The sequence below is a fragment of the Neocloeon triangulifer genome, unplaced genomic scaffold (assembly GCF_031216515.1).
Source record: "Neocloeon triangulifer isolate White Clay Creek 2 clone unplaced genomic scaffold, ASM3121651v1 ptg000012l, whole genome shotgun sequence".
NCBI lineage: Eukaryota > Metazoa > Arthropoda > Insecta > Ephemeroptera > Baetidae > Neocloeon > Neocloeon triangulifer.
The window spans coordinates 64,385-89,310 of NW_026775554.1; the positions used below are offsets into that span (position 1 = coordinate 64,385).

At 40.0% G+C, this 24,926-nt stretch overlaps 2 protein-coding genes across 2 annotated transcripts; one reads left to right on the plus strand and one right to left on the minus strand.

Annotated features, from left to right (window-relative positions):
- Positions 1-145: 145 nt before the first annotated feature.
- On the plus strand, positions 146-8,876 carry LOC132197835 (uncharacterized). Its single transcript, XM_059621412.1, has 4 exons — positions 146-316; positions 1,547-1,792; positions 7,397-7,657; positions 8,227-8,876. Exons 1-4 carry the CDS (start codon positions 170-172, stop codon positions 8,647-8,649), a joined length of 1,077 nt encoding a protein of 358 aa, XP_059477395.1. The 5' UTR covers positions 146-169; the 3' UTR covers positions 8,650-8,876.
- Positions 8,631-24,876, minus strand: LOC132197836 (A disintegrin and metalloproteinase with thrombospondin motifs adt-1-like). Its single transcript, XM_059621413.1, has 21 exons — positions 24,705-24,876; positions 20,160-20,247; positions 19,111-19,275; positions 18,065-18,231; positions 17,804-18,013; positions 15,633-15,860; positions 15,217-15,499; positions 14,512-14,617; positions 13,531-13,665; positions 13,364-13,470; positions 12,955-13,097; positions 12,702-12,895; positions 12,577-12,643; positions 11,993-12,110; positions 11,836-11,938; positions 11,560-11,731; positions 11,045-11,236; positions 10,794-10,905; positions 9,834-10,169; positions 9,117-9,209; positions 8,631-9,064 (listed from the first exon to the last, which is right to left on the minus strand). The coding sequence occupies exons 1-21, from the start codon at positions 24,789-24,791 to the stop codon at positions 8,955-8,957; spliced, it is 3,216 nt and encodes a 1,071-aa protein (XP_059477396.1). The 5' UTR covers positions 24,792-24,876; the 3' UTR covers positions 8,631-8,954.
- Positions 24,877-24,926: the final 50 nt, after the last annotated feature.

Consider the following 24,926-nt stretch of genomic DNA (forward strand, 5'->3'; position numbering starts at 1 on the left):
ACATATGCGCTGCTGAAGCGGCAAAAACTATTTAAAATTTTGGTGCGCAGGTAGTGCCAAGTTGTATAGAAAAAAAGTGGGTGCGTAAAATGAGAGAGTGCTGGCAGTGCTTGGAACGAAACGCGGCGTGTTGGAAACACACACACGAAGAGCGGAAGTGTGAGTTGATATGTGGCGAGGATTTCGAGGTGGCGAGTCGCGGCGCCGCAGGATGAGTTGGCGCTCAAGGGACCTGCTCGGCGCCGCCTTCGTCGTCTCCTTTGCCCTGTACGCGGTGCACACCCTCCTCTGGGTCGTCGATGACATCCAGCTCAAGGTTAATTTCCATACAAAAATTTCAACTTGTATATTATCGTGCCGTTGTTTGTTATTCTTTTAAAAATAAAAGATCCGTTTTCATCAAAAACACATAAAAACCAAAGATAATAATTGTTTCTAGGCTTTTAGAATAGCTTTTGATCATTTTGATTTAATTTTTAAATTCTTTTATGTATCGTAAATTGGAGCAGAACCTATATAAATTTTTGGTTTATGCTAAAGCATCGAATAAAAAGGATGTCATATATAACTTTCGCTTTTTTTTGCCATTAATGCCCTAGGACGGTAATATTCTTTCCAAGCTTGTAAAATAGCTTTTAATCATTTTAATATATAAACTAAAAAAAATCATCAATTTAATATTAAAATTGGAACATTGTCTACATTTTATTCGTTTTAAGCAGGAAATAAAGAGTGCCTTGTTAAACTTTTATTATTTTCAACTGTTTTCAACTATTAATGCCGAAGGAAGATAATTCTTCCTAGAATCTGTTTGAATAGCTTGTAATCTTTTAAAAGATTTTATTTAATTACAAATCTTTAATTTAACATAAAAATTGGGACAGAGTCATAAAACCTAATTTTGATTCATGTTAAAGCAGCAAATAACAAGGTTGTCTTATTAAATTGTCCCTATATTTTGCTTTTGCCATTAAATCCCAAAGGACCAATTTTTTCCAAAAACGTTGCTTACCTATATAAATCACTACATTCAGAGCTGATCAAATATAGAGAATTTTAATTTTCAACTGGCCGATTGCGAAATATAGGACTATTGTATGATTAATCATAAGATCTGACCTGTCTTTTGCAATAAAAAAAATACGTTGCCAAAATATAAAATTCACTAAATTCAGAGCCAAATAAATAAAGCGCGCGAATTTTATTTTTTTAACAGGAATTTAGGACTATTGAATGAAAAATAACACTATTTGACCTATTATTTTTTTCCAAAACGTTGCTTAAATATGAAATTCTCTACATTCGGATCAGAGCCGAATAAATAAAAATATAGCTGAAATATTATTTTTTCAGCAGGCTGATTGTGGAAATCAAATGAGTTATTTTATTTTATTTTCATAATTTGTTTTTCTTTAAAGCCCTTGGACGACATTTCTTCCTTGGCTTTTAGAATTCCTTTAATTTATTTTTAATATTGAATTTGTAAAAATCATTTATTTTTTTACGATTCTTATATCATACTTGGCGTGGAAATTAAACTTCGCAGAACTTGGATTTTGGCAGCGACCAGAAGGGGAACGACGAGGTGGGGTGGTGCCCGTCGGCTGGTGAAGGTCCGAGTGGCGTCGTCGTTTCGGCGCCGGCCGTTGAATCTGTGGCGGTGGCGACGCTGCATTTCTGGAGCGCTTGGGCGTTGGCGCGCAGCCGACGCTTGAGGGTTGCGCTGCCCCGCCAACTCGTCCACACCCTGCGCACCACCTTTGCCAACTTCTCCTGCGCCGTCCTGGAAGACGTGAGTTTTTTCCCTTCATTCATTTTTATGAATTTATCCATCAAATAATAGGCAATGGCTGCCTTAAAGGTTACAACATTTGTGTTTATAGCAGTAAAATAATTGTACAAGCAAAATTGAATCACAATTTTCGTCTCAACCTCAAATGAGATTTATATAGATATTGACATATCTCATTAGCAATTAGACTTATCTACTCAGCAATGTAAAAATAAACATAATTTATGTTGACTTTATAAAGTTCGCACCAATTGTAATGTTAATGTAATTTTTTTTTTTTTTTTTTTTTTTTTTTTTTTTTTTTTTTTTTTTTAGGGTCAGGCCAAGACAAAGTCTTGTCGGCCTGTGCCCTTTATTGGTGGTACAGAAGGCACCACCCAATTAATTTTATTTTTTATTTTTGGGTTCAACTTTATTTAAAAAATCATCATTTTTTGCTGGCATATCCTTAATTTTGGTCCACGCGATGATGACAAACAAAGCTGAAAACTAAAAGAGAGAAAATAGATTAAGAAAGGATGTGGATTTGGTTGGGGTAGGGGAAGGTCAGATTTTGGTATCTTTTGGTGTTAAGGATTTACTGCATAATTTTTTGTTTCAATAATTTTGTCTATTTTTATTTTTATTTGTGCTGCAAATTAAAAATAAAAAGGTTTTCATTTAATTTTGGGTTAATTTTTGTGTGTGCTGGAACTGCAATTTTTTTCAGTCTGGAATTAAGGTTTGATACCATAATTTTATGTTTTCTTTAGCCGTATTAATTGAATTAAAGTTTTTTAAGCGGGCAGGCAACTTGTTCCACAGTCGCGGCATAATAAATTCCCACGTTCTTTCGTGAAATCTATTCTGGCTAAGAGGCATCACTAGCGGGTCGGTTTTCGCCGTGCGTGTTGAATAATTGTGCGTTCTCCTTGCACCAAAGTTTCCGTCAAAATATTTTATGAGAATAATATTCTGTTCAAATATTAGCTCAAGCGGCAATGCATTCCAAATTTTAAAAACATTTTCATTGTGTGCTTTTAATTGATTTTTTCTGGCCATTATGAAGAGTAGTTTTTCTTGTAATAATTTTAGGGGCGTTATTGTGCCGTGGCCCCATGCCACAAGCCCGTAAATTAAATGCGAGTATGCGAGAGAGAAATATACGGTTCTCAATGAATCCGCGTTCAGTCTGCTTTTTGTTAGCTTTACTTCTCTTATTACGGAGCGTAGTTTGCTTGCCACTCTTTTTATTTGGGGCGCCCAACAGAAATCATCATCAATGAGAATTCCTAAATATTTATGCGTTCGCTCCATTCTTATCGCCGCACAAGTGCAGCCTATTTGGAAGTTATGCAAGCACTCCAGAGAATGCAATGTGATATTAGGGCTCGCTGCGGGCCGAGTTGATTTCTGACATATGTGCATTGCCACTGTTTTCTTAATATTTATTAAGAGTCCATTGTCATGGGACCACTCATTTAAAACGTTAATTTCTCCTTGGATTTGTTCTTTACACGTATCTAAATTTTCGTGGCTGCACAAAATCAAGAGATCATCCGCAAAAATTAACACTTTTGCTATTTTTATGTGCTTTGGCAAGTCATTTGTATAAATGATGAAAAGTTTCGGTCCTAGGATTGAACCTTGCGGCACTCCGGAATTTAAGTCGAAAAACTCACTATTTTTCCCATCAACATTTACACAAAATTTTCTATTTTTTAAGTAAGTAGAAAAAAGGGAAAGCAATTTTCCTCTAATTCCAATATTTTCTAATTTTTTTAGCAAAATGTCATGGTCTAACACATCAAAGGCCTTGCTGTAATCAACAAAAACAGCTAATGTGTGTTCTTTGTTTTTTAAATTTGTATTTACATAATCTGACAGATCAGACAAGAGGTGATCGACTCCTTTTCCTTTTTGGTATGCAAACTGGCGTTTGTCAATTATCTCAAATTCATTTAAGTAATTTGTTAAGTGCAGGTCAAGGAACCTCTCAAATATTTTATCAAGAACGCTTAGCATTGCGATCGGTCTGTAATTTGCTGGGTCTTTGTGCGCGCCGCTCTTATAAATTGGTCGGACTATTGCTTCTTTCAGTGGTTCGGGATACACACCAGTGCGTAAGCAATTATTAATTATTCTTATTAAAATTTTGACAAAGTCATCGCCAGCGTATTTTACATCATTTAAACGAATTCCGTCCGTGCCAGGACCTTTCTTTTTTAGTTTTTCAATTATGTAATTTATTATTGTCTCGCTGGTCGGAGGAATGTGCATTGACTGGGCTGCTGGTAGCTCCATTATTGGTGGGCGCCTCGCTACAAAATTGCAGGTGTGGCGCAGTGCCGCGACTTTCACAGAAAATTGCTCTCCAAATTTTTGCAATATATCCTCTAAAGATAGATTATTCGGCATGTAGCGAACAATATTTTCATCAATTGAGACTGATACTCGTCCAAGGATTTCATTCAATATTTTCCACGTGCGCGCGGAGTCGCCGGCGCAATCAAACAATAGATTTTTGTAATATTTGCTTTTGGCTTGTTTAATTTTAAAATTTACTAAATTTCTTATTTTTTTATAGTCTTCCCTGTACATTTGATTTGTTTTATTTCTTTTGCATTTTAAGAAGTATTTATCTCGGATTTCAGTCAAGCTGACAATTTCTTCTGTTATCCATTCATTACCATTTTTTCTGGATCTTGAATTATTAATATATTTTCTTTCAACATTGGCTTTCTTTATGAGCTGAATTATTTCTGCGATCTGTGATATCGGGTTTTTATCTGGATCTTCTAAGTCGATGTGTTTATTCCAGTCAAAGCGACTAAGCATTTTATATACTTCTGCATTATTTATTTCATCTTTGTAAGTAATTTCTTCGTTTTTAATTTTACTAAATAACATTGAGCAGGTCATGTAATGATCTGAAACTTTCATTTTGATAACTGATGATAAATTTTGATATTTGTTAAATTTGTGATACACGTGGTCGATCAGAGTAGTGGAGTAATTATTTCCACAAAATTCTTCGCGCGTCGGCGAGAAAATGCACCGTTCTAAACCGAATTCTGCCATTAGGTTTTGGTATTTCTCTATTGTGGTGTCACTCTCGTCCAACAAGTTCAAATTAATATCACCTGTTATGAGAAGGTCGCTTTTATCAGCGTTGCAAGAAACATCTGCTTTTATTAAATAATTTTGGAGCTCGTCTAAAAAGTATTTTTTATTGCTGGAAGGTGGCCGGTATAATGCCAGCAGCAAAATATCATTATTTATTTTTATTTCTAGACTCTCTGCTGTATTAAAATCAGTATTTTGTATTTTTATTTTGAAAGAGTTTCTATAGAAAATTATTATTCCGCCGCCGCGGCCAACTTCACGCGGCTTTGCTACTTGAGAGAAACCTTCGATTTTATACTTATTTAAATCTTCCTCTTTACAATTTATTTCTGTGAGTACAAGAAAATCGATTTTTTTAATATCTTCATTAATTGTACTTAAAAAAGAGTTAAAGTTTGCATTAATTGATCTGATATTCAGATGGGCTATTATGTAATTTACGTATTGGTTTTGCATAAATGATTTTGCAGTAATGTAAAAATTTTCAATTTTTGCAGCATTAGTTAAAACTTGGTCATGATAATTGGCTAGATCAGTCATTTTGAGGTGCTTGCGATGTTTTCATCGGATTTTTATCTATTTTCTGATCGGCCCCTTTGTTCAGTTCAATTTTTGTGATAATGTCAGCAGTTGTTCTGATGCGCATTGCCACGGGAGTTTTCTCGTCTTTGCGAGCAAAGATTTTTCCTCCTTTCGTCCACACAAATTTAACGCCATTCTTGGTGGCTGCTGTGCGCGTATCAAAAAGCAACTGCCTGTTTTTGAAAGTGAGTTGCTCAAATATGCTGATGGATGGCTTTTGCGGGCCGCGCGAGCCAGCGGCGGCGCCGGCCACCGCGCTATAGGGCCTAGCGTAGTTTTTGAACTCCTCGCTTTTTTTCCTATCCAGCCATTTTTGTTTATCCTCAGCATATTTGAATTTGACGACAATTACTTGCGGCTTATTATTTGTTGTCCGGCCGCGGTAAACTGCCTCAACGTTTTCTGCAGTTTCGGGCACTTTCATGACCTCGGCAATGTCTCTCACAACGGAATGCAAATCTTCGTTGTTTTTCTTTTGTACGCCGAGAATTTCGACATTTAGAGCGAGCTTTTCTTGCTCGAGGTCATTCACTTGCAGCTGCAGTGTAGCAGTTTGCTCTTTCTGGTCTTCGAGAGCCTTGTTTGTTTCATCAATTTTCTTTTCAAGTGTTTTTATTTTTAGGTTTTGATCATTGACAGTTTTTTTGAGCTGATCAAGCTCGTTCAGCACCTCCGCGAATTTGCCATCTACGTGCTTGCTTAAAGTGTCTGAAATCATTTTTTGGTTCATTTTAGCTTGCAGCACTGGCATATATTCGCTGAACACAAATTGACCAGTTGCTATGGTGGTGGGCGAGTTGTTGCCTTTATTGCATTTGCTGCATTTCCAGGTGCGCGAGCTGCCTTTACCTGTCTGTGATAACGACACCAACATGTTGAGGCAGCTCACGTGCGCACCCGAAGAGCAAGCAGTGCTCGAGCATTTTTGCATTGGATCATCGTCCTGCTCGCATTCGTGGCATATTTCACACACACCACTGACTTTTGGTGGCATATTGTAATAATTTTTATTGATACAGCTGCAATCGTTTTTGTCCGTGCCCAAGTACGACGTACGTACGAGGTCAAGGGTCCCAAAAGTCGTGCGTCAGACGTGCCCACGGCCCATCTCACCCCTTTGGGGGCTGATGTAAAGAGCTTTTTTATACTCTGCAAAGGCTTTTGGTCTGACACAAGATGACCCAAAAAGGGCTTGGTGACCCAGAAGGGCTTAAAGACTTTGGGACAAAAATACAAACTGCAGCTGTTTTAAGGAAGAGTTGGAATTTGAATTTAAAATTTCTATTCCTAGTGGGGGAACTCGAGAGAGCTGCACGTGAAACACGTCCTCTCTCTCCAAGAACCACCGCTCGAATGAATGAATTGACATAAAAAAATGACTAGATTTGTTTTAAAATGCTCTAATGACAAATTTCCCTTAACTTTATTGGGGGCCGGTCCGGCCGGTTCAGAATTATGAGATTGAAAATTGACATAAAATTTTAATGATGTCTGTGAATTTCTAAGATTCATTTAAAGAAATTTGATAGGTGGTCTTTCAAGGCTTCATTTAACGCCTTGCTCGTTAATTTCCAATCCTTTGAGAAGCGCTGAAGCACATAAAGAACAACTTTTTATCGAGATTACCAAGAATGACACTTAATATAAAATTTGGTTCACTTGTAAATCCAATGATTCATTTTAAGAACCTGGTAGGCAGTTTTTCTATCTGCACTTATTCTGTATACCACACTTATTTTATTCCCAATCCTTTGGGAAGTGCTAAATCTCACACAATAACAACCGCCTTAGCTCAGAAATCGAAAATTGAAAGATGATTTAGGATAGGTATCAGTTGTAGCATTGTACTTAACTCTCGTCTTTTTAAGTAGTAAAGAAACAAAGTACGATTGAAATGAAACTTTGAACTTTTTGCAGGTGGCCCTGAGGTGCAACGCGAGTCACCTGCTGGCCGAGCTGGAGAGTGTGGGGTCGGCGGGCAACGCGGCGCAGGTGGATCGCAAAACGGCCTTCGGAAGGTTGCGGCCGCAGCTGTTGGTGGTGGGGCCGCCGCTGCTCGAACCTGACGTGATGCTCGGCGAGTGGCGCCTCCTCGCCAGGACGCTGGCCTTCCGGCCCAGCCTCAGGGAACGCGCCCGCCGCTTCCTCCAGGACGCCGCCGACGCCCTCCCCGACAAGGTCTCATAATCCAAATTAACCCCCTTGGCCCTTTCGATGCAAATGCTTTCAATTTTTGCGCCTTAACAACAAGAGAATGATTAATTTAAACTTCTTCTCCTCGACAACTGCAAAAATTATAAACATGATTTTCATTTAGGACATATACAGAGTGACATATATTTCCTACCCCTATAATTTAATTTGACAATAAATTTATCACAGAACAAATTTTTTCCCCCACACTTTAAAACAACATCTTAAACCTATATATAGTAATAAAATAAAAAATTTGTATTTCGTCTCAATTTTTAATAAGATTATTCTTACAACGGAGACCAAACAGTAAAGCAAATAAAGACCAAAAAAAATATTACGGAAATTGGATGTTAACCAATTTTTGCATTAATTATTTTACATTAAATTTTCATTTTATGATACCCTGTCCCTGTCAAAAACTTTTGATCGAGGTAAACCAAAATTAAGAAAACAGTAGTCATTCATATTCTTTTTTTGACGCCAAAGTTGCAGCTGAGAGACTACGAAGCAAATTGATATCTTTTGCATTGACTTACTGTTTTTATGTGCAGGGCCATCACGGTCGCGTCGAATTCGTGGGCGTGCTGGCGGCGCCGTCGTCGGCGCCAAACGCGAGCGCCGTGTTTACGCACGCGCTCGCAATGATGCGTTTCCGGTTGACCGGCCTGGGGGCGCCGCTGTTCGTGGTGGTGTGCGGCGCCGATGACGAGCGGCAGTGGTGCCACGAGCAGACAAGTGGCGCCACAGACGCTGTGCTGGCGGCGGCGCCGGCCGAGGCGCCGCTCGGGCTGGCGCTGCTCGCCTTTTGCAACCACTCGGTATTTCCATTTGACGCCGCCGGCGTCATCACTGCCGCGCGCACTGCCGACGGCTCCAACTTTGTCTACCACTTCGGCGCCGCCCTGCAGAGGCGCCGCGCCCTGCTCACCTTCCTCGCCAGGGTCAGGCCGCCCTGGTTCCAGCTGCAGCCCTGACAGTGACAAAAATTCATCGCACGCGTCCGAGTCCGAATGCTGATTGTTAAATTTATACAATTTTGATTACAAATTACTAAATATTCAATTAGTCGCAATTAGTATTTTCTTCGATTGCAATCCTAGAAGGCGCGGTCATTCAAAGTGGCGAAGAAAAAAATTGTAACATTATGTTTATTTTTAATTTGTAAAATAAAGTTATATTTGTACAAAAAAAAGTGTTGGGCGAACAATTTATAGAAATGCAGGAGTGTCTTTTGTCTTTTGTGAAGTGAAGCACTGAAATTTGGCTGGCCGCTGTTGAATTAAGCGCCCCTTCGGAGGGTGGACGTGGCGAGCAGCAGGGTGGCCACCGACCCTGAGACCATGGAGGCCGTCGACCTCTCGCTCGCCGCAAATCCGGCCGCCGCTTTGTCTTTTGACAGAAAATAAATTATGAAGTTCATTAATTTTGCTAAAAGGGTTACCTGTGAGCAGGGGCGGGTTGTTGACGTGGATGGGGTTGTGCAGGTCCAGCGACGGCTCCACCGGCAGCACCATGTTCCCCTCTTCAGTTTTACCTGTGCGGCGCACCAAACTTTCATTAACAATTCGTTGTCATATATTGTGACTTGATTTTTAAATTTTTCTTCATTTCAGTTCCTGCAAGGCTGTTTTTCTTTTAATTTTTTTAAAGGAACATATATTATTAACGTATGCAATAAAAAAACTGAGCGGTTTGCTCTGAGAGCAAATTTAAAAATCGAAATTTAAACTAGTAATTCAAAATTTAAAAAAAAAAATATGTCACAGTTTTTTTTTGTAATTCCTTATTTCACTCAGTTTCTGAATATAACGTTAAAGTTCTTGTAACAATTCCACTTCAGCAATGAAATGCTGCTAAATTTCAATAAAAGTGTTATTGCTAGAAATGTAAGCCACTGCTAAAATATAATGAGGGCGATCCAAATAGCTAACATGGCCCAGGCTAAATTAACCTGGCCCGGGCTAATTTGACCTGCCATTCAATTTTGCTGGTGGGCTAAGTTAACCCGGTGCTAAGTCAAGTTAGCCTGGGCCAGGTTAGGCTTTTGGATCGCCCTCATTATCTGAAAAGAAGAAAAATGTAGAGCAGGAAAATGTTCTACTCTTGAATACTTGCGCCTAGAAGTAATAATTTGAAGGAATTATTTGATCGGGCGTACCTTCAATGGCGTGGATGAGGTCGGTGAGGGTGTCCGAGTCGAGGGTGGCGGTGACGGAGTGGTTGGCCGGGGGCAGGACGCTGCGGCGGCGGCGTTCGGGGGCCGCCGGGCGGAGGAGGTGGTGGACGGCGGCGGCTGGGAAGAGGCGGTGGAGGAGGCGGGGGGTGAGATCGGCGCCGAACTCAAGGCACTTGCCGCTGACGCAGTAGGCCTGTCGAGAGCCGCGGCCGCAGTCAGTGCCAAACGGGAACCACCCCTCCTCGCCGTTCACCAGGTAGAAGCGGTGCGGCACCGCCTCGTCCTGGCACGCCACCCTGCAAGGTCGGTCAGGGTCCTCTGCAAAATTCAAACCAATGTTCAGAAAAAATGTTTAATTAATCTGAGTGAATTATTTCTATTAGAAAATCTTCTTAAACAATCTATTTTTTTGCAATTAACGTAGAAAGCATAGAAATGAAAAAGGAATTAAATAAATATTAGGGTGTCAAGTACTATAATTATTTTAAAATTAATTTGAATATTTTATTGTATTTGCTTTTGTTGTAGCACAAATCAATTATTTCCAACTGGGTGCTTTCTTTTCTGGTAAACAAGAATAGACACGCGTTTTTTCAACTTTTAATGAAACGCCTCTCAATAACTTTGCCGGTGACCCCATTTTTCTGATTATCAAAATGATCCTTATGGTCTTAAGTGTATTATTGAAAATCCAACTTTTTCTTAGGGGGTTCTAGATATTATTGAATCGCAACAACAACTTATTCCAAAGATCAGAATAACAGTTTTATTCATTTTGAAATCAATTTCAGTCTAAAACTGATTAAAGAAAAATTAAGACTGGTCTAAATTTATTTTTAAATACTTTTCCCGCAAAAACAATTTTATCACTTAAATGTAGGCTTTAAAATAAGTTTGGATGGATCGAGAGAAATTTTGCATTGAATGAAAATGAAAACTTGCCAACGGAGGGTGAAATCTGCATGCCGATGCCCGAGAGGCGGCGCACCCTTTCCTTGTAGCGCGAACACACGGCGCTGGCGTGTTCGAACGGCGTCTTCAGCCGCACGCAACTCTGCAATTCAAAAAAATCTCCTCAAGACACTTGAAATGTCAGCGGCAAAATGATCGCCTGTTCTTGGGTTAATAGTTTGCATGTAACAATGATAAATTCTTTCAAAACAGAAAAAAAATGCCCAGAATGGAGAAAGTACCTTTGAGTCCTCAGGTTCGCAGAGTTGGATGCTGCGCGCGTCGAGGTTGGAGGAGCACGCGGCGCCGTGGCAGTCGCGCGTGACCAGGCGCAGGCCGCGACCTGGCGCGATGCAGTTGGACTTGCACCTGCCACCCCCGCCCCCCACGGCCCTCCACGCCGACCACATCGCCTGCGAACTCTCGTTCGTCGCCTGAAAATATTTCAAAGTAATTATTTCCTGCTTGAAGCACTTTCCAAACGGAAAATTATGAAAATAAATACAAGTAATCGATTTTAGGTACACGAAAAAGGCCAATAAATTTTAATTTATATTTGTTTTAGGTTTTATTTGGGTGATGTTTTCAAAATGTGAATTTTAGTGAAATTTATAATTTAAAAAAATATGATTTTGCATTAATTTAAGTGATTAATTCTTTTAGTTTTATTAGGCTTTTTAGTTGAACATTAATTACCAACAAAAGTTAGGGAGGTGATATTCTTTTTCCCAAAAAAGAGTACAAAAATTGAGCTCACAAGGATGGAATTGGAGGCGATTCGCGCGCGATGATTGTGCAGGGTGCAGATCTCGTGGTCCTCCTTGAAGGGGGCGTCGAGGGCGCACGAAAAGGACTCGCATCGCCCCGACACGCACAGCCCTCGACCCACCCCCGGCAACACCCCTGAACGCCGACTCACGCGTCGGTTGCTGCAAAAATAAATCATCAAATTGGGAACTTTTCAATTCACGCCAGCAAAGATAAATTTAATTATTTGGTGCCTTTTGCACCACCCCTAAAAAAACTTTTGTACCTCGCGGAGAGCCCCTTGCAGGCTGTACCGTCGGGGAAGGTCCAGCCCCTGTTCTTGGCACCGCCGCGCTTTTTGTAGCACCACACGGCGCACGCCTCCACCGCTGTTACAAATGACCAATTTTTTTAGTAGTCATTTAGAAAAATGAAAGACGCACCGTCCGAGGACTCGCGCTGGGTGCCGGTGCCAAGCAGGTCGGCGTCCACCTCCTTGGCGCGTCCGCACACCTCATCAGCGAAGTCACGCAACGTTGTCCGCGGCACGTTCGAGCAGATCTACAATTTTCAGGGTCAATGTTAACATATTCAACATTTTATTTTTTTTCTGTCATATCTGTTATATGTGCCATGAACTGTTCGTGAACTAAGAAATCCAATCGCTTGACCAACTTTATTTTTATCATTCATTCTGTCCCACAACTTATTTGGATTGTCAAACTTTTTTTCCAAAAGAACTCGCAAAATTAATTGCGGTTTCATGTCTTGTTAAATGGTAATTTTAATTGTTTTTAATTTGAATGTTCTGTTTTTAAGTAAATTAAAATAGCAAAAATAGAAACACTTTGTATTTTGATCTTTTTTAATTTGCTCTTTGAACCATGCTGGCGATATTATATAAAATTATATTTTGCATAATTTCTAAACATCAAAATCCCCAATAAATTGTCTTTTTCGCCACGTATTAATGAAAATTTCAAGATTATGTTGCGCACCAAGCCAAAAGATGAAGGGTGTGTCTCACCTGAGCAGCCTCGCAAGCCCTGTACCTGCGGTCGCTACCCACGCACTGCTTGCCTCCATTTTCGGGCCTGCAAGAGAGTGAATATTCAGGGGGTTGAATAATTGAGGAAGGGGGTTGAAATTGACCTGGGCTTGTCGCATCTGCGGACGGAGACTTCGACGCCCGAGCTGCCGGCATCGAGGCCGCCCGAGCCGTGCAGACAGCTGGATGCGCACTCGGAGAAGGGGGTCCACTCGCCCCAGCCCCCGGCCACGGCCCCCCGCTCCCCGGCCGCTGCCCACGCGGCTCCCCTCGCCACGCACCGCCCGCTGCGGCACCACTGAAAGCAAGCGAAAGGTCAGCAAAAGGTCAGTTGGAGGTGCAAGGTCAATAGCGCACCATGTGGAGGCCGCAGGTGGTGCCCTCGAGGGCCGGGTGCGACGTCCACGTGTACCGGTCGCGCTGGCAGTGCAGGTCGCGACAAACGTCGTCCAGCGGCTGCGTCCGCGCGTGCACGCTCCCGCTCCCGTACTTCAGCATGCCTGGCCAAAATTAAAAATTTTACACCAAAATCAAGACTCAAATTTTCGTACAAGTACACAAGTACATTTTGCTTCAAGTTATAAATTTTTTACTTTATTTTTGTGCATTTTAGTTCATTTCGAAGAAAAATTAGGGGAAAAATTGATCCAATATTTTACTTTCAAAAGGATTATGAGATTTAATTAATTGATTGAAATTTTCATATTGGTTGGAGGTTTTAGAAGTGAAATTATTTTCAAAATGAGACATATTGATTTATAGTTACACTGGTGGTCGGCGGAGAAGCGTTCGCCGGGCAGGAGTCCGCCGGCCGCGTGGTCGAGGGCCGGCTCGGGGACGCTGCGGTCCCACAGACAACTCGCCTGCTCCGTCCTGAACAAAAGAAAACTCGGAATATGATTCAATTATTAATTTAAGGAGGATCAGACGAACTCGAGGAAGGCGTCCAGGTAGCGGCGGCTGCACTGCGACCACGTGATCTTGCCCGAGCCCAGCGTCGGTGACATGATGAAGCTGCCCGGGTCGCACTCGTTGTCTGACATGGGACCGTCGTGCCGCATCCCCAGACTAAAAACAAAACCACCCCCCGTCAGAGTAAATAGGCAAACGACGCAAGCCAAAGCACAGGTCGTGGATAAAAAAAAAAAAAATCAGAAAATCAGTAAAAGCACAATTGTAAGGATTGGCGAGGCGAAAACTCGGAGAAGTAAAAAGCTTTCCTGGTTAAATGCAACTGTAGGTTCATGGAATATGCCTCAGGTTTTAGTTGAGTAACAGGAACTTATATTTTTAACATTATTGGCCGATGGTTGAAATTTATTCTGAGAACTAAGAGATTTTTGAAAATTTAAAAAAAAAATTGTCAAAACAATAAATAAATTTATTTCAGACGCGTAATTTATAAAAATAAGTACAAGTTTGACCATCCGCAAATTGTGAAAAGTTAGTTTTTTTTGCGTTTGCAAACTTAATGTTAAAAATCTAAAAAGGTAGCCATTCTGAATTTTTAATTTGTTGTTACTTGTTAAGAATTACCTAAAATTATCTATCTATCTAAAATTAAGTAAAAGTCCCAATCAAAGGTGAAAGTGCCATAAAATTTTGGAAGAAATTATTTTATACATGTAAACCTTTGACCTCAGAATTATTTCACCTTCAGAGTTGAAGAGGAGGTTAAAAGAATTTTTTTTTGTTCTAGCTGCATTTGTGTAATTCAAATAAATTACGAGGTATTAATTTTGAAGTTGAGAAGTTCGATTGCGTTTTTCCGGGAAGGCTTTTTTCCCCTAGTTTTCTCCACGTCAAAATCCATCAAATTATGTTTCTTTTCACTGATTTTTTTTTTATAGAAATGCACGATCTGTGCGCTGGCTTGAAATTTGTCAAACAAAAAGGTGAGAACCGAGAACGCACTTATGTCCGATCTCGTGGGCTACGACGTAGACGCTCTCGAAGTGGCGACCCTCGTTCACTGTGCAGCTGCTCGCCCGTGAACACATCCCGCCCACCGGAGCCAGACCTGCAATGCAAAACTTCTTAATTTACATCATTTTTTTCTAAAATTAATCAATATATCTGATTGAAGTCACTGAAATACTTTTCGTTTCAAATTATAAATAATAATAATAATAAATTAATTCTTTAATTTTGAATTTACGGCTAGATTTAATTTTACTTATTCCTCTTTGTGTTCATTGAAAAATGATCCCACAATTTGTATATTTTTTACCTATGTTGGCTATGTTTGTAAAATATTTTCTGTTCTCAGAAGGGATCGCCGCCAATGTCATGAAAATTTAAAGAATTTCAAGATTTTGCAACGATTGTTGTGACCACTTTTCTGATTTAAATTTGAATGATCTCTCTGTTCTTTCAATCATTACCAGGACATAAAATTTGGATTAGAGATTAGATGTTCCAAAAATGACCAATTTTGCAATTGAATTAAAAAAAAAAAAATACAGTTCTATAAGATTGCAATTTAAAAAAAAAATGGCTTCAGCTCCCTCCGTTGATTCAGGGGTGAGTTTTAGGAAGAAAATAAAGGTTGGCGAGCCGTTTCATTTTCAGGGTAAAAAAAGTAAATTTGTGTACAAGAATTGGAAAGTTCGGACGCACCGACGACCTGTGAGGAGAGTTTTGCTGGAGTCTTGCTGTTGGCGGGAGCGCCGAGCTGGACGTAGAGGTCGAGGCCGGTGAGGAGGACGGCGTGGTCCCAGTGGAGAGGGTCGGCGTCGAGGGGTGGGTTCTCAAGGCGCTGCCACTTGCAGAAGCTCGAGAGGAAGCGGTCGATGTCATGCGAGCGCGTCAGTCCCGCCGGCTCCGCGTGCAAAACCTCGAGCCGCTTCAGCACGAACGTCACCGCCCGACCCAGCGACGCGTCCTGGTACAGCAGCTGCACCTGCGCCATTCATAAACTTTTTACAACTTTCCCTAAATTGACAAAAGTATTCTGTATAAAAAGAAAATCAATTTCCATGTTGTGACACATATACCGGTCAAAAGTTGATTCGAACTAATGCAAAATTGCTTACGGCGTTGACCATGGCGAGGACGACGCGCGTGACCTCGCGCTCAGTGTCGCGCGGGAAGTTGACGGCCATGTGGCGGAAGAGGTCGCGGTCGACGAACACGGCCAGCTCGACAAACAGCGGCCCCTGATGAAGCACCCCGCGCCCGCTTCGCCGCCGCCCCGAAGCAGCCGCCGCCGCCGAAGGCCTCCACCACCCCCGCGACCCGCCCACCCGAGTCCCCGTCCGCGGCTGCTGAAACAAAAACAATTTTATTTATTCAAAATCAAAGCAAAAATCTCAACTGTTATTATTGTCGTCATTGCGGCTTCTTTTATTGTAGAAACCTAATGACACTTTTTGCAAGTCATCAATTTAAAAAAAATTACAAAAATATCATATTTGAAAGTTAATATTAACAACATTGAAAAAGCACAAAATTTTTGAGCGAATTCTGAAATAAAGCGGTCTTCCATATATCAATTGACATTGGTAATTTGTAATAAAAAAATCTGCTGCTTCACCTCAAAACTGATTTAAAATCACTTCTCGTTCATCACGATTCCTCTAAATAGTTTTTTAAATTTTGCCAGAAATAAGGTCTGAATAAAAAATAAAACTTAAAAAAAGCACTAAAAATACTTTTAAATCATTTTCCCCAAGTTGCGAGCAATGGGGGCTCGATGCAACAATGAAATGTGTTATTAGCCAATCAGAAGCGGTACCAGGTTTAAAGTTTAAAGTTAAAGATTGGCCCTCAAACAATGAAAATTGATTTCATTGTTGCATCGGGCCCCCATTGGTTGCGAGCAAGAAATAACGCGTAAGAGCCAAATTAATCGGCAATAATTTGTATTTCCCTATACAAGGATTGGGATATTGCATTGAACAACAGCATAAAAGACTTGTATAAACAATTCGAGCCAACTTGATGTGATACGGGAAACATATATATGAGGTAGTGAAAATCCGAATTTACTAATTGTAAGAATTTTTGTTTAAACCATGCATGATTCAACTGTTTTATTACAGTGTACTTTTTCGCGATGTTACGTTGAATTGGAGAAGAAAAAAATGTACAGATTTTAAGGAAACAAATTTGAAAAAAAGTGCTAAATAATATTTTATTTTATCCTGAAAGCGCTGCAAAGAATGGGTAAATTTATCAGTTCTAAGTACCAAGCGTCATTTGAAAGGCCGCGCTAATTGCCCATTGTTGTTCGCGATCGTTTTGAAAATAAAATTTGCGCGCTCGGCGTGGGTGCAATTATCGAGTGCACAAAATGTGCTTCCTGTGTCGCCTCCAAGGCTAAAACGAATGTCACCTTTGTCGCTCAAATTTTAGCTTTTTTCTTCTTCTAAATAAATTCGCACTTTCTCGCGTGACGAAACATCCGCAAGTTGCTAACAATCGCGAGCGAGGGATCCTGCGCGGCTCCCCAGCATCTGCATTGTTATGCTAATTAGGCTGCGCGCGATTATATATCTTTCTGCAACCAATCTCGTGAGAAGGTGTCACGGCCGCCCCCAGCAAGTGCGTTTTAATTGCACCTGGCGTAACAAAGGCAGCGATCGAATCGAATTCTCCAACCAATATTATTGCACGACTTTTTTATTTGCAGAGGCGTCGCCCGTATATGTTTGTGTGTTGGCTGAATGACAGCTGCTTGGCTCGATAAATTGATGACTTTACGATAGAAATCGGGTGAGCCGGGCCATTAGTGTCCTCCGGCAGGCGGTTTGATGTCTTGTTTACTGCTCAATTTACGACTAATGTATTCTATTTAGCACTCCTACTTTATCAATTTCTACTTTCGGCTCTGCAACGATCGCTCCTCCCCGCCCAACCACTTCTCTACTACTAAAAGAAAAAAAAAACGCAGGGACAAAAAGGATCTAATTAATTTTACAAAGAATAAAATTATCTATTCAAAACTTAGTTAATGAAACGGCCAGAAAGATTTGCTAGAATTATTAGATTAATTCTGATAATTGGTAACTTTAATCTACATTGGTTTATAGATGTCAGTCTCAAGGTGATGTAGTGAGAAAATTTTAAGTCCTGGGAGAAGTGAATTTTTGTTATATTGTTTTATATGGGATTTTTCTAAAATACTTTTTTCCAATCCAAATTGGCCTTAATGAAACTGGCTGTTTGATGTTGGAGGAAAGTGCAATTTGATGGAAAAACTCACCCTGAAGAATTGGTTGAGGTTTCGTTTGCGGCGGTCGAGCGCCCTCTCGGCGGCGCATTCAAAGTCGTGGAGGGAGGCGGGGGGCGCATGACCCCTGACGAGCACGTGGGGCGTGTCCCGGAGGGCGCCGCGTGCGGAAGCGCGGCGCCGCAGGCGGCTCGGCAGAGGGCTGATCACCAGAAACTCGTGCTCGCGCGCCACCAGCCCCCTCTGAAAAAAATTGCTAAAAATAAATTCATTTTTTATTTAAAAAGGACTCACAATGACGGCGCCGCAGAGCGAGACGGCGGCCTGGCCGGCGCCAGCGGGTGGCTGCGTGGCGGCGCCGCGCATCAGGCACTGCTCCTCGCGCCGCACCGTCCAGTCCGGCAGCTGCGCCGTCGAGTTGGCAAATCGCGACAACACCAGCAGACCCTCGTCCGCCACGCCTTACCAAAAATCAAACGTTATAACTTCATTCAAACGCGTACACGGAATTCAATAAATTTTTTAAATTTTTTGAAACAATAACAAACAATATTAAAAACCTCTTTTTACATTAAAATTATTCATGTGTGCGTTACATATTGTTTTCATTCTTTCAAAAAGAAACAAATATTGACAAATTAACTAAGTAGTATTATCAACTCCATAATGAATGTAAATTAATCACTACTCGGTATATGCAATTCCTTTAAAACCAGCAATAAAAATTTCTCAAAACTGCAAAAATGGAAAGCAATCATAATTTTAAAATTTAATGACCAAATTTGCACAATTTTATTCAATTGGATTTAAACTAACGCATCCACCTCTATTTTAAACAATATAACACGTCTCGTGTGTAATAAATCATTGTAAACTACATGGAAAACCAGCGGGATAACAAAACATAAGCTCACTAAAACTACCATATTTTTTTTATTATTAATCTAATAGGTACTTTTGAATTTCACTTTTAATAATAAATTATTATTAAAATCTAAAACAAGAAAACATTAATAAGCTTCAACTAAAAAAATATAATTCGAAACAAATTAAATTTAACGCATTCATCATAAATTTACAACAAATTTTGCAAAGAGGCATGGAAAAAATTGATTTTTCAAGTATTCAAATCATGTCATGACAAATATAAAAAGTGGTACAAAGGAAATTTGATTTTAAATTATATTCAAGTTTATATATTTATCCGTTCACTATTAAATTTTTTTATTTAAATTCACCAATTAATTTTATCAATTTTGAAAAAAAAAATTTGGCATGGAGAACAATATTGACACGTGCAAAAAAGCAAAGGACATTGAACAATTTAAATGCGAACTTACTGCTGGAGGGTGGCAAGTGGTCGAGATGCAGCGTGAGTGGTTGGACGGTGTTGTTGGCGAAAATGAGTCGCACGCTCTTGGCCGGCACCGACTTGCTGCGGCGCCGACGGCGGCGCCGCGACTCGCGCGGCCACACCACGCTCACGCGACGCACGAACTCAGCCTCTGAAACAAAAATCAATAGGAATTCACACAACTTGTAGAATTCACACCGACTTTGTACATTTATAATGTACAAAAAGTCAGGGGAACAAATCGTGCGGACTGAGAAAGGGGAAAAGAAACTCACTGTAATTTAATTTGTTTTAGAAATTGTTTTCATTAATTAATTTGCATAATTAAACATAGAGTTAATAACAAAAGGAATTGTTTTGAATGGTTATATTTGATTTAAGAAATAAAATTAGTAGTTTTTTTTTTCACTTGTCGTACTCTTGATTAAATAATTTTGGAATGTTTTATATTAAATGATCAATGGTGAAAAATTCGAGTGGAAAAGCTTTGGTTGCACAAAACTTGAAGAAAGGTTTTGGGCGTTTTGGGCGGCGGAGACGATTGTCTGCAAATTGACAGGGCGGATGCTTAAATTAATGAGAGAGCGGCCCATCCATTAATTAGGCGCGTGCCGATCCGTTACGCAGTCTCGTCCGCTCCCTGAACAAACAAATTATCATTGTCAGCCGCGAGTCGTGGCGTGAGAAAAGAAAACGAGCGAGATTCAAATGGGAATTGCGAGAGAGTTTTTCGCTCCCACGTGTGCGTTGAGCGCGGTCAGTTCCTGCAGCTTTTCGTGACGAGAGAAAAAAAAGCGCCGACGAGTCACGCTTCGTTTGCGGAAGGCCAATTTTGCATTTTCTCGATTCCAAAACGGGACAACAGCTGCCAAACAATTTGAGAGAATCAAAAGCGAATTAGAGATGCATCGTTTGCGCACTTTACAAATAAACTCTCTCCAGCATTAAAAGCCAATCAAGTCGTGACGTCCGAATCAGGCAAACAAAAGCATCCGTCCAAAAGTGTCCAGTTGCTAAAGGAAAAAGAAGGTGTACCGTCGTTCCTGAAGAGCTGCTCGTCGGGTCCGAAGAGGTCGCGCCACTCATGGGTCGTCAGCAGGTGCCGCAGGTTTTGCTCTGTCACCTGCGAAAAAAACACTCACAATCAGCTCATGAAAAGGGAACAAAATGAGAATATATCAATTTTACATTGAGGCTTTTGAAAATCGAAAAATGACCCAAATTTTTACAATTTAGTTTTTCAAAAAAAAAACACCAAAATCGAGTGCAAGGTCACTTATCATAGCTAAATTTTGAGTAAAGTTTCTGAAAGAGCATCCCTTGCAATACCTCAATTTTTTTTAGGTAAAAGGAAAAATGTAGCAAATCTAATTTAGATTCGAAATATTGAATTTCACAAGTGTGCAATTTTTTATTTAAATGAAACTAGAATAAATAATAAGGGCGATCCAAAAGGCAATTTTGGCCCTGCGGCTAAATTAATCTGGCCTGGGCTAATTTAACCTGCCATTCAATTTTGCTGGTGGGCTAAGTTAGCCCGGGGCTACGTCAAGTTAGCCTGGGCCGCAGGTTAGGCTTTTGGATCGCCCTAAATAACGTTTATTTGGTTTTTGCAAACTATGCCTTACGGTACCAATCGGCATTAAAAATATATTTTTAATTTTTTTATTCGTTTCTATATTTTCCAAAAAATGAAATATATTTCACTTCTGATATTTACCAATACCAATATCAAATCATAAGTAGACGGGCTACATTTTTTCCTTTAATATGAAGCAAATTCAATAAAATTTGCCAAGGCCATGACTGTTGAACTACGATTTTGGTCATTGTTGTGAAAAGTTGTCGGACGTTGCAAATTTAATTTAAAAATGGTGGTTTCTTTTTTTCCAATGTGTGTCGCAAACAGAAAAAATACAATCAACTGATTTTTTTTATTTTTTGGAGAAAAAATTGTAAAAAAATTTGAAACTAATTTGGGAATTCTTAACCTATTAATGGGGGTGGTGGCCTATGGATGCCATGGATGGGTGATATTATTGACCCATGTCATTTTTGATCTGCAGTTCCCTGCATGAAATTAACGAGAAGTTTTCCCTGGTTGGGAATTGCGAGCGGCACTCGAGCGCAGACAATTGCATTTTGAGCGCGTTCTTTGAACCCGCCGTGTTCATTTGCGTGCACCTCGGCGCGGAACAACAAATAAAACCGCCTACTTTTTATGCTCCTGACAGCACGACTAAATTGTCCAAGTACAGTTTCAAATATAATCAAAGTTTCTGAAAAAGTGAAAAGTTTTGTGAAACGTGTTGGCCTGAATGAAACTCTTTTGTTGTTTGTCCGCGGCCGATACCTGTTTTTCTGGCCAAGGCTGCACGTATAATTAGCGCGCACCGAGACCAATTGTAATTGTCTGTTCTGGCCTCATGCAGCGCCGCATTCGGTTCCAAATTTCATCCTTATAATTCAAGGCTACCACGGAAATTATAGTTTCATTTTTTAATTCAATCGTTTTGGAAAATCTAAAAGCGTGCGCGTATGCATATTTGGAACGAATTAAAGCGAGAATCAAAAGTTAGCTCTTGTTTGTGTGCGCGAGTGCGAAAACGCACGGCCGAATTATTTTGCTCCCGTTCGTAGTTTTGATTCCGCGCCCAGATATCAATTTCTGAAACTGCACGCAGACACATCAAGCCAAATTAAAACTTTTGCTTCTAGCTGCGAGATAGACTGAAAAAAATGTGTAATTTCCACGCTCCGCCGCTTCTGAAAAACAATGACTTGTTGCAATTTCATCTGCAGCTGGGAGCTCGTGAAGGACCAAAGTGAACGGCAGACAATTTATTCGTGTTTCAATTTGTAGAAGAAGATAAAACCACCTGACAGCAGCATAATCCTCCTTAAAAACTCTAGTACTGAAAATTTTTGTCTTTCATCAAATTACAATTCAGCTGCCGGGATATTTAAGTATTTACATAAACTGCTGTCACATTAATTTGGACAAATATTATTTAAATTTCTCGGCGAGAGGTTGAAGGCATCCTTTTTCGGTGGTGACAAAGTCTCTAGATCAAGTACATTGACTCTGGCGAAAGGCTAAAAAGTAAAATTTTCTGTCCCTTGAAAATGTGCAACCTGAACAAAATCTGCGATTGCCTAAAGATCACTTCAATGTTAAAATTTTCAAGATTTTTTAATCAGCAAAGTGGATGGTTAAAAATTATCTTTGAATAATGACTGAAATGTAGTAAGTAATTTTCATAATGCATGCGTAATGAAAATTAGGAATATTTTCATAATATTTTTGGCCATATTGATGAGTTACATGCATCCAATATCCAAATAACTTAATAAAAAAATCGTTGTTTAAGTGCACTTATAAAGCTAAAAGCAAATTTGCTCTTTTTATTTTTAATTAAATTGAAGAAATTTGCAATTCGCTTTAGTTAATTTGGGAAACAATTGCTCTTTTTGACACGCGCGCGCCTAAATGAAATATGACTTTCACTGTTGGCGCGGGTGTGGGTCTCAACAATGCGAATTCTATTTTTGCGAGCACTTAAGCGCACGCAACACTCGAAACGCGCGAGATAAAGAGGAGAGAGCCACGTGGCGAGTTAGTTTTGTTGTTGTTGCTTTTTTTTTAATGCAGCGCGATTGTGATAAGCCGAGAGAGCGAATTAGAGCGCGCATTATTTAATTTGCAGCTCGACCGCCGCCTCGACCGATTCTTTAATTCGTTTGCTCGACCGACCCTCGCGAGAAAAAAGAACATCTGCAAGAGTGTCATTTTCAAATTGAAGTGCGGCTTTAATCGAGCGAAATTTGAAAACTTTTTGGCCTCGCCAATTTTCGTTTCAGTTTTTTGTGGCGCAGCGGAAGATGAATGGCCAGAGACGAGTTTTGGCAATTAATTGGCCTGGCTGCAGACCGCACGCAGGCCTAGTTTTGTGTGATCTCATCCGGCCGGCCAAACGACCGGCGCGGCTTCTCCTATCCCCAAGTCTATTCGCTTCAATTGAAACCGCGATTTTCCTAATTCATCCCGCACCACACTAAGAGTTCCATTAAAAAAAAAACGGTTTTGCTCGTTTGCAATGAATGAGTCGCTGCAAATTTCCTCAACTTGTACATTTTATATTTCTAAAACTTGAACAAATTCTGGGAAAGACTAAAGACTATGCACTTTTCCTTGGTGAGATTTTATCCCAGTAAAGTTAAAATGAGATTTTTTTATCCATGTTAACAATGTTTCAAGCTTTTCACTTCAAAAGAAAAGCGTAAATTCGCTATGGAAAGTACGCTAATTTTGAATTGTGCTCCGCTGTTTGTAAATAATTTAATAATAAATTAAATTAATATTATATTTATGAAATATTTTATATATGCTAGCTTTTTGTAAAGAAAAATGGTGTTTCAATTTTTTTAATCTTATTAAAAACGGTATGCAAGTTGAAAGAGCCAAATATTTGCCTTATTTATTTCCGATTTCCACTTTTAACACTTGCAAATTTAGTCTTCTGCTTAATAATGCTTTTAGATGTCCAAAGTAAAATCTTCAAATAACCATAAGTACTTGCATTTTACAAGCAAAATGAAAGAAATTGACTCAATGAGGGGAAAGAATTGATTTAATTTTGTTAGAAAAACATGCACATTTATAATTTCTCTTTGATTATAATTATGTTAATTGCCTTTTCGAATTTGTTATTTCATATTTCATCGGGAAGACCATAACATTTGAGAGAAACCACGAAAGACCAATCAAAAACAAAGTTATAAAAAAAGGCAAATTTTCATTACGATTATGCAGTCTACTGTCTATAACTAAGCCAAGTATTTGACTCTTGGCGGAACCAATTCAACCAATAAATTTATAGGACTTGTTTTATATTTTAATTACTTTATATAACTTTAGATTACAAAAGAATTATGAACGCATCGCAGAGCATTATTAACAAAAAGTAATCCAGCTATGCTATTTCGTTTCTGTCCAGAGTAAGAAGTAATTTTATAAAATTGAGGCAAATGGACATGGGAACTGCGGAAGGAGGCGCGAAATCGCGATTGGCGTCGGTCGGCCGCGGTTGTCGGAAGCTGCGATTCGCGCCGTTCGTCCGTTCGACCGATCCAATTCACGCCGCGCGAATAAAAATAAATACGCCAGAGAAAGGGAGATTTATTTTGTAAACAGGCGCAAGAGCCATTCGGAAAAATTGCGTGCGCGCCGCCCGGCCGGCCGCGGACAGGGTCTTCGACCTAAAAAATAATGTCCCCGCGGCGGCCACTTCAATCTTCCGTGCCACTTTATGCAAATCTCGCATTTCTAGCCAGAAACTCACAAAAATCATGACCAGAGATGAATCGAACTCAAGCTTTGTGGGAGCCAAAGTATTTTTAGAAACCATTGGAAAGAACTTTCAATTTAGAAGCAAAAAGATATTTAAAAAAAAATAATCAGTTGAATTTAAAAGAAAAAATGATGTGGAAATAATCACCCTTTTTAAAATCAACTTTTACATTCATCTTAATTTACATAATTTAATAATTATGCAAAAAATGTTTCCTCAAAAAAAGGACCTGTGATTTGGGCGCGTTGCGTGCGTGTTGCGGGAGCGCGAGGCTGAGGAGAGCGGCCAGGCCGCACCACATGGCCGTCGGCCTCATCGTCCGTCCGTGTGTGTCCTCGCTAATATCACATGTCCCGCTGGCAGCACGAGAGGCGCGTCCGCAGCTCCGCACACCGACTGAAACTGAAACTGAAGACTAAGAGACATACGCCGAGCGAGGGGCCACCAAAGC

Coding starts and splice junctions, on each gene's coding strand:
- LOC132197835 (XM_059621412.1), top strand. CDS start 170: ATGTGGCGAGGATTTCGAGGTGGCGAGTCGCGGCGCCGCAGGATGAGT. Junction 1,793..7,396: donor CCTGCGCCGTCCTGGAAGAC/GTGAGTTTTTTC, acceptor AACTTTTTGCAG/GTGGCCCTGAGGTGCAACGC. Junction 7,658..8,226: donor CCGACGCCCTCCCCGACAAG/GTCTCATAATCC, acceptor TTTTATGTGCAG/GGCCATCACGGTCGCGTCGA.
- LOC132197836 (XM_059621413.1), bottom strand. CDS start 24,791: ATGAGGCCGACGGCCATGTGGTGCGGCCTGGCCGCTCTCCTCAGCCTC. Junction 15,861..17,803: donor ACCTCAACCAATTCTTCAGG/GTGAGTTTTTCC, acceptor TTGTTTCAGCAG/CCGCGGACGGGGACTCGGGT. Junction 12,644..12,701: donor CGCAGATGCGACAAGCCCAG/GTCAATTTCAAC, acceptor ACTCTCTTGCAG/GCCCGAAAATGGAGGCAAGC.